This window comes from Prunus avium, chromosome 3, assembly GCF_965620075.1.
Source record: "Prunus avium chromosome 3, drPruAviu1.hap1.1, whole genome shotgun sequence".
NCBI classification, from domain to species: domain Eukaryota; kingdom Viridiplantae; phylum Streptophyta; class Magnoliopsida; order Rosales; family Rosaceae; genus Prunus; species Prunus avium.
In genome coordinates, this window is record NC_142286.1 from 10,371,260 (window position 1) to 10,380,560 (window position 9,301).

Consider the following 9,301-nt stretch of genomic DNA (forward strand, 5'->3'; position numbering starts at 1 on the left):
ATTTCGTCGCGCAAAAGTCATCCAAATTTTTTTTAATTTTTTTTAAAATTTTAGTAAAGACTTTGCGAGACGAAGATTATTATTTCGTCTCGCAAAGGCATCCAAAAATTTTTAAAAATAATTTTTTATTTATTTATTTTTGTAAATACTTTGCGAGACGAATCACTATTCGTCGCGCAAAACTCTGTGCACCGAATTCTATTATTCGTCACGCAAAGTTACTTTTCGCGACGATTCTTTGTCGTCGCGCAGAGTCACTTTGTGCGACGATTTGTTTTTGTTGCGCAAAATTGAGTCGCGTAAGACTTTGAGCGACGATGATTTGTATTTGTCGCACAAAGTCACTTTACGCGACGAATTTTGTTTGGTCGCGCAAGGGTTTTTTTTTTTAGTAGTGTATGCTATGTAATCAATTTTTTCATATGTATTATACATTTAAGTAAGAGCTACAAATTAATCTACAATTTTTGTTCCTTAAGGCACCCAATTTGCATATGTAAACTACAGATATGTGGAGAAATTTTTGTATGTCATTGTGTTACTAATTATTCAAATTATGGCACAGGGTGAGCGACATAGACAAGGTTGGATCCAGGATCTCAAAAATTTGGCGCAAGGAGGGGGGGGCGGAGGGGTGTGGGGTGTGGTGTGAGGGACTAAATTTATCTTACATAACAGAGTTACACGTGAAGGGGTGTTATAGATTTGGGTGAGCTATAGCCCAAATTAATCATACCTATGGTGCATCACTTGATGTATATATTTATAGTTCAAGGTATATAATTGTGCTTAGGAACCTAGTTAAGGTATTTGACGGAAAAAAAAAACCCTGTTAAGGTATAGTATATTAATATTAATAGATATACACGTGTTATAATATAAGTAGAAGTTTTAAAAGGCATGTGGGCACCTTTCGGCTCTCCTTTAGGTGAGGCGTCCCTAAATCGTCTCAAGGCGCTCTTTGCTTAGCAAAATACTTGTTTAGCCTAAGTGCAGGGGTTAAGGCATTGCGAACCGTCACTAATGGCAGCAGAGGCGCCTCTATTTTGGTCCCCTATTTCTTGCTGAGGTGCAAGCTAGTCGAGGAAGACCACCATATTTCGTCCCCTTATTGTTTTTCACATTAAGCTGAAACACCGTCAGTTTGAATTTTAAACCTTGAGTATTCAGTAAAACTATGCAATCAATCACTAATAAATTTCATAAATACAAGTCTCAGACTCTCAAACCTGATTCACTCTCCCATCCCAGCCCACTAAACCTAATTTGAGCTACCACCTAAAAATTTCACATAATGAAACTTTATTTAAATGAATCATTTGTTTGGGATATAAAGAATGCCTAATTTTGAGTAAGAGCTGCATAAAGAAGAACATTCCACGTATCAGGAACTCCAGCTAAACACCAATGACTGCAGTCCATGCCCCGGTGCCCGCCAAGGCCGTAGACAGATGGGTGCCCATCTTTTCTAAGTTGTGAAAGAGTTGTAACATCCAGCAAATGGACTGGCTTTGACATGCTACGTAGCACTTTCTCTACTACTTCCTCTGCTGGATGTGCTTTTCCTGGATAATCTGGACCTGAAAGTGGTTTTGATTGGGCATTGCAGTTTATTGCCTTAGGATCACTCCACTCTGTTGCACTGATGCAAACAAAATTGAGTTTGATTAGAATCTTTCACAAACTAGGTTGAATATTTCTAGTTTTACAAAAGGGTGGTAAATATATAGAAATAAGATCACAAGTTTTAAGAGATCTCATTGAAGAAGTAATAATAGGTGAAGCTTCCTTCGAACTAATGTATGCTTTAGAAACGAATGGATTTGAGTTAAGTCCAAGTTAGTCTTTTTGAGATTAACCGCTCTAGACAGGACTTATAAGATACAATATGTTGGATTATTGTCCAATTTAATAAGTTCAGACATTAGTTCAATTTAATTGAAATAGTCCAGTAGGCCGAACCACCAAACCTAGTGATTATGCATTGAGAATATTTTCTAGCACGAAAGTACTAATGAAGCAAAGGTGTAGAAATCTTTGAATATTGACTACGATTAACAGATTGTAAGATACTTACTTGCTGTGATCTGGAGAAACACCTTGGAAGAAGACCTTGGTTTTGTTGGGATCCACATTGGAATTTACCCACCTAGCCCAAGTGTTCAATGCCTTCTCATATGCAACCAAGCGATCCATGTCCGTGTAAGTTTGTTTCCCCACTTGAATCAAATCCCATCTGCAACATATTAAAAAAAATAAAACAAAAGCTCGATAACTTGAACAACATAGAGATAGAGAGACAACTAAGAGCTCAAGGAATGAATAAACCAAATTGAAGAAAGTCAAATAGGGGTCCTACGGTTGCTTTCTTCCGGTGTGAAGCCACCAATGCCACGTGTTGAAAATCAATACGTCGATTCCCAACCACAGTTCCTCATCCTGAGTTAAGATTGAGTCAAGCTTGAGGACTCGGCCAGCAGGTGTGGCTACAATACCCACAATAAAGGCATTGCGGGAGAACAATATTTTAAGATTGTATTCCTGCAGCAGATGTGGGTTAGGCCAGTTGGTTATAGGTCAGTGAGAGCTCATTGCTTAAGCTTGTACTCAAATTCGAATTTTAAGATTAATTTAGACTTTCGTTTGTATAAAAATATATATATATTCCTGCAAATTGTTCAATTGGCATTCGTCATATAAGTTTAACAAAACAAATCTGTCATGTAGTACAAATCATAAAACGTAATTTCTTTATTTAGATTTAATCTTTCCATAACTAAAAGTTAAAAGAACTTTTTTTACTTTATTATTTTTCAAATTTGGTATCAATTAAAAATCAATCTTCCTAGTTTCACATGGACAACAATCATTTGCATACGGACCAAAAGTGCAACAAACATAAATATCATTTGGGAATTGACCAAGCAACGTCATATATGGGAAGAAAATCTCAAGGCATGTTTGGCCATTTTCTTTTTAATGAATTAAATGCAAATAACCAGTTGTCAAATTATAAGAATAAAAGATTTTAGAACAGCTGTTTGGATATCTAATCTAGATTATAATTAGGTTTAAATTGAGAGATATAGCGATAGCTCACCGGAAATGTGAATGTGGAGAGCCCGCCACTCCTGACCAATGTGTACTTGGCCCTTGGAACAGCTGTATGAAGCATGCAAGTAAGTGACTGCCATTGGTTCAAGCTCAACGAGTCCCCAATGAACATGATGCTTTTTCCTCTAAATTCCTTCAAAATACGACTTCCATCGAATCTGGATCATCAAAGTCTTATACACAGATCAATAAAGCTGACAGTAGGATTTACAAAGATGTGTAAGTTGCATGATTTGGGTAATGCTCTCTTGTCATAAATCTAATCATGTTACGTCACAAAACTATAAATCAGAATCGCACATTTAAACATAAAAACCGGATAAAAAGGGAGTGGGAAAATCAGTCCCAAAAAAATAGGTAAAGATCCAAACTAGAAAAAGACAATAACCTTGACAATAATAATTGAAGATGATAACGAAACAAAAAACTGTAGAAAATTAGGAGAAGTTGACTAAAAGTCTGGGTAGAGCCACAAGTGGTTCAACTCCCAAACCAAGCATGTGACTACAGCCTGGCTAATCAAACAGTTAAAATGAAATCATATATATATATATATATATGGATTTCTCTCTGAAAATTGAATGGACTCGGGGAATCAGTTTCTTTGGATGTAATGTTTCATGAAATTATTATTAATGAGACGTAACACTGCAAAAGACTCGTGAAGATTTAAAAGAACAAAAAAAGGTCTTTTTCACAGCAAATAATGCATCCAAGAAAGCTATTAAGGACATCAGTGATTAGACAACGGAGAAATTTGTAGCAAGAGATTTTTCTTCTTCTTTTTTGACTGCGTAGCAAGAGATTTTCTAGTGTCATCGTCATCCAGTCACATATAGGGTGACTAATTCACTAATGTTATAACATGTGTATATAATTATTATTAATATCTTCTAAGTCCATAAAATATCAACTATGTTATCAACCATATTATAACACGTGAATTAATGACACCACGTGACAAAGTGTTAGTCAAACTCAAACATTTCTCATTCATAGCTAGTCACGCCTATAACATTGGGAGATAGACCATGAAAGGAAAATTTTCAAAATGGCAACTCTAAAATCATGACCAATATAAGATTCTAAATATCATATTGTCACGGAATAAGATCATACAGTTTGGCATGTGAAATCTTTTATTGCCAAACAGTTTGGCACCAGCACAATATGTCCAAACTATCAATCTAAACCATTGGTCCAAGAGAATATTTCTTGAAAGTGTGTTCTAAATTGACACTTCCGCGACGTAAAATGTCGAATATCTAGAAATGTATGTATATATGCATGATGTAGAATGGTATACTTACTTTGGTAAGTTGCAGGCAGAGGGCTGCCATCCATATTTGAGATAGTCTTTGTCCGGACGGCCGTTCTTAATGCAATCAAACTCGTTTTCGATGAAGGGACAGCTAGGCGCGGCATAAAGAGGATATGAATCATCAAAAACCCAATTGCCATGAGAAACATCACAGCCGTTGATATCACTTCCTACAAGCCCTCCATGAACTTGTTGATACAGAACCGAAAGCACAAGCAGTGCTATTGTTGTAGCACCAACTGCAAAAGCATCCATGAGATCAGAGAGAGAGAGAGAGATTAGAAGGTTGGTGCAACTCACAGGTTATATAACATATAATATAATGCAATAATGTGCAATGCATGTATATGGTAAATGGCATGGAATTATTTATTTATTTCCTTGTGGTTGAAATTAAATCTTTCATAATCAGAAAGGAAATTATATGAGATTGGAATTTGGTCTTTCCTCGCATATATGGATAGATATTGACATAAAGAGATTACTGATGCGTGTGTGTGTGTGTGAGAGAGAGAGAGAGAGAGAGAGAGAGGGGGAAATTTTCTAGGTTGGTTCTGGTGGGGTCGCAGCCACCAAAGGTTTAGGCGAAATATTTGTTTATGCTAATGATTGACAACGATTAAAATATAAGCAACAACATATTTAATTTTATTGTACTCATATATAATGTCGACAAACAATAGTAACCAAATGTGACCAGACTTTTCACATATTATAATTACTAAATGATGTACTATGTGTGGTGACCTTGTTAAGTTCAATTTAAAAATTTCTAAGAAGGCGTTTAGTTTGTTGGAAAAGGGATTTGAGAATGGAAAATCATTTCCACTTCTATGTTTGATAACTTCTAGACTTGCGACATCACTACTACAAAAAAGGCAAAAGACGACGGAAATTCACCGTCGTGTATCGGGTTTTCAAACCGTCGTAAAATCGACCGACATCTTTTGCAAAGTAAAACCACGACGCGAAATCACCGTCGTTGTAATGACAAACAACGTCATGAACAAAAAAAACCGATGTCTGTATACTGAAAAATGAACCAAAAAATTGTCGTGGAAAAGAATAGACGACCTATTTTATACAAACTCCGTCGTTTAAATAAATACAATACGTCTTTAAATAAATTAAATCCGACGTTATTTAAACATACGACGTCCAATGTATTTATATAACCGTCGTGAAATACTTTTTCCACTTCGTTTTTTCCATTAATATTGACGTGGAAATAGCGGTTAGGGTACATCACCGTCGTTGTTCTAACAAACAACGTCATTACCAAAAAAAAAACCGACGTCTGTATACTGAAAAATGAGCCAAAAAATTGTCAAGGATAAGAATAGACGACCTATTTTATACAAACTCTGTCGTGTAAATAAATACAATACGTCTTTAAATAAATAAAATACGACGTTATTAAACTATACGACGTCGGGAATATTTATATAACCGTCGTGAAATGGTTTTTCCACTTCATTGTATATAAAATAAACGATGTGGAAAATATGTTAGGCTCATGACTTACGACATATTTATTTCTATAAACGTCGTCGTATTTTATATACAACGTCGTGATCATGTAAAAGACAGCCGTGTTTCTCTATTTATACGTCGTCTTTACCAAAATAATAGTCGTCTAATATATTTGAGACGGCAAAGTTTTTTAGCCAATCGACGTGGAAAATATATGTAACGACATAAGAATAAAAAAAGAGACGTGGATATTTAATATAACGTTGTTTTTGTAAAAGAACGACGTCAAAATATCTTTTTACGTCGACAAATTTACCTCTGGATATCAAATTACGTCATGAATTGTTTATTTTTTACTTCGTTTTTGATATAACAAGCAACGTGGTAAAATTTTAAGACGACGATTTTTGATTTGTTACGGACGAGTTCATGCTCTAAGACGTCGTCTTTTGTAACGTTCAGGTTCGATATCTGTCCTTTTAGACGTCGGTATTATGGTACTGGAGTCGTGTTAATTGTAATTACATGTCGGCTCTTTATGCTTCTCCGACGTGATATCGTTAATAACTGTTTCACAATACCGTCGTCTTTCTTCAATTTTACTTTGCTTTTAGACGTCGGTAAATTCAATGCCGTCGTTGAATGCTCCAAAACGTCGTTTTTTATTGACAATTTTATGAAAACAGACGTCTGTTTTTCACAGTTTTATGAGGACCGTTGTTTTATAATACTGAACCAGTATTTTATGTACTGATTGTTTTGTGGCCAAAACCTGCATAATGAAAGTGAAGAAAACACATTACAATTTATTACAAAATTAATGTCATACAGTAGTGCTGTTTAGGGCATAAGTAATTTCATAAATTACAAGCGCATCATTCAATCCATATATCTTCACACCCATCTCGAATATTTTGACTCCCAAACTCACCCACTAGTTCATCAAATGTGTCAACATTTGGCATCCCTCAAGTAAATGGCTCACACTCAATTCTCACATCACCTAAGACATCATCACCAATAACATCATTATATTCTCTATTAGGCGCTGATAACACTACCGACCAACCATGATGCATCGGGTCGTCAACAAAAAATACTTGTTTGACTTGAGAAGCCAAAACAAATTGGTCATTCCTATGTCCAATTTTACTCAAATCTACAAGGGTAAATCCAAGTTCGTCGACTACAAGGCCGGAAGTACCATCTATCCAATCACACCTAAAGACTGGGATTGTAAACTTTTGGTAGTCAAGGTCCCAAATTTCTTGAATGACACCATAAAAACCCATATTTGAGAGAATTGGGTTTTTATCCTTGGCACTAGCAACTTGCATGGTATGTGCAAGTAAATAAACTCCACTATTTTGAACTGTCCGCACATCATCTTGTGCCTTGATGTTAAATTTAACACCTTTAATAAGATAGCTCCTATATAATGGCACTGCCATGTTTGGACCAGCTGCTAGCCACCTTAAATTTTCTGATACCCCATGATTGCCTCCCTCATCAAGTTCACTTTGAACCTGCAAATTAATCATATCTTAATTCAATCTAACATAGAAAGAAGAAAATTAAAAGTCCAATATGTTATTGAATAACATATACCTTGAAGTGTAGCCATTGAATAAAAGTGCTATTGTGCTTATCTTGCAGCCACTTTGTTCTCTTTCTAAATTTTGGATAAGCGGCCTTAATGTGGATCATATGTTCCCTACATGACACGAAAAATTCAAGCATTACGGTCCCAATCAATTATTGCATACCTTAAATTTAACATAAGGAATAATTTAAAATGGAAACTTAAAGAATAAAACTCATACTCGATATAAGGTAGGACTTCCTCCGTATTCTCCAAGACATATAGATGTGCTTGGTTCAACAGGTCCCGATCAACTACGCTCACTGTGCAACCTGATAATGGCTTTGAAACTCCTATCTTCTGACTTGATGGCAGTCCAATTGTACTAATATCAGATAAATGTTCAGTGCAAAGATGTACTACTAGATGAACCGATGTACTAATATCAGATAAATGTTCAGTGCAAAGATGTACTTCTCTGACAAGATGTACTACTAGATGAACCATGATATCGAAGAATGAAGGTGGAAAGTATTTTTCAAGCAAACACAAAGTAACTACTACATCTTCTTCCAACTTATCTAGCTTGGAAACATCAACCGTCTTTGCACATATAGCATTGAAGAAGAAGCACAAACGAGTTATTTCATACCTTGCAGGCTTCTCCTAAACAGAACGAATTGCCACAGGGAGCAATTGTTGCATTAAGATATGACAATCATGTGATTTAAGGCCAAGAAGTCTTGAATCTTGTAAAGATACAAGATTTTTTATATTTGAAGAATAACCTTCAGGGACCTTCATACCATAGAAAGAATTGCAAACCGCTCTCTTCTCTGCTCTTGACAAATTCCAAGGCCCTGGAGGCAAACGAGTACTTCTTTCTCCATACTCGGGTTGCAAATCAGTTTTGACCCCCATGTTCAATAAATCTAACCGAGCAGCAATCCCATCTTTATTTTTTCCAGGGATCTCCAACAATGTACCAATGATACTATCACAAACATTCTTCTCAATGTGCATAACATCTAGGACATGCCTCACTCGGTATTTCCAATACTCAAGATCAAAGAATTTTGACTTCTTCTTCCAACAAACTCTGTCACCATCATTTTCACCTCCACCTCCCCCTTTTTTCGAGCCCCATATGTAATTAATATCTTCAACCATATGCAGCACTTCTTCTCCCGTTAATGGCTCCAGAGGCGTGCCATATTCAGGTTTCCCATTAAAAGCTTCACGTTGCCTCCTATATGGATGATTGATTGGTAACCATTTTCTATGCCCAATGTAACAAATTTTGTGGCCATTTTTCAACCTGTGACTAGGTGTATCATCGCCGCATATTGGACAAGCTTTATATCCTTTAACAACACAACCAGATAAGTTTCCATAGGCGGGAAAATCATTAATGGTCCACAGTAATGCAGCTCTGAGTGTAAAGTATTCTCCTATGTGTGCATCATACACTCCTCTAATCCCATCCCACAAAGATTTTAAATCATCAATCAAAGGCTCCAAGTAGACGTCTATATCATTTTCGGGTTATTTAGGACCGGAAATCAATAAAGTCAACATCATGAACTTTTGTTTCATGCACAGCCATGGTGGGAGATTATATGTAACTAAGATAACTGGCCAGCAACTATATCTGCTACTTAGAGAACTGTGGGGATTGAATCCATCAGATGAAAGAGCCAATCTCAAGTTTCTCGGCTCATTACCAAACTCGGGCCATTTATTATCAACAAGTTTCCAAGACGGGGAATCCGCCGGATGAGACATCTGACCGTCAATTGATTTTCTAGCAG

At 36.1% G+C, this 9,301-nt stretch overlaps 1 protein-coding gene across 1 annotated transcript; it reads right to left on the minus strand.

Moving 5' to 3' along the window:
- Positions 1 to 1,163: 1,163 nt before the first annotated feature.
- Positions 1,164 to 4,794, minus strand: LOC110765822 (protein trichome birefringence-like 43). Its single transcript, XM_021969398.2, has 5 exons — positions 4,425 to 4,794; positions 3,101 to 3,272; positions 2,360 to 2,541; positions 2,078 to 2,236; positions 1,164 to 1,642 (listed from the first exon to the last, which is right to left on the minus strand). Exons 1-5 carry the CDS (start codon positions 4,688 to 4,690, stop codon positions 1,342 to 1,344), a joined length of 1,080 nt encoding a protein of 359 aa, XP_021825090.2. The 5' UTR covers positions 4,691 to 4,794; the 3' UTR covers positions 1,164 to 1,341.
- Between the last annotated feature and the right edge of the window lie 4,507 nt (positions 4,795 to 9,301).

Bases quoted from the DNA above. Each gene is read 5' to 3' on its own strand.
- LOC110765822 (XM_021969398.2), bottom strand. From the start codon at position 4,690: ATGGATGCTTTTGCAGTTGGTGCTACAACAATAGCACTGCTTGTGCTT. The intron at 3,273-4,424 runs GTAAGTATACCA...TTGATGATCCAG, and splicing joins TCTGCCTGCAACTTACCAAA to ATTCGATGGAAGTCGTATTT. The intron at 1,643-2,077 runs GTAAGTATCTTA...TGTTTGCATCAG, and splicing joins GTTTCTCCAGATCACAGCAA to TGCAACAGAGTGGAGTGATC.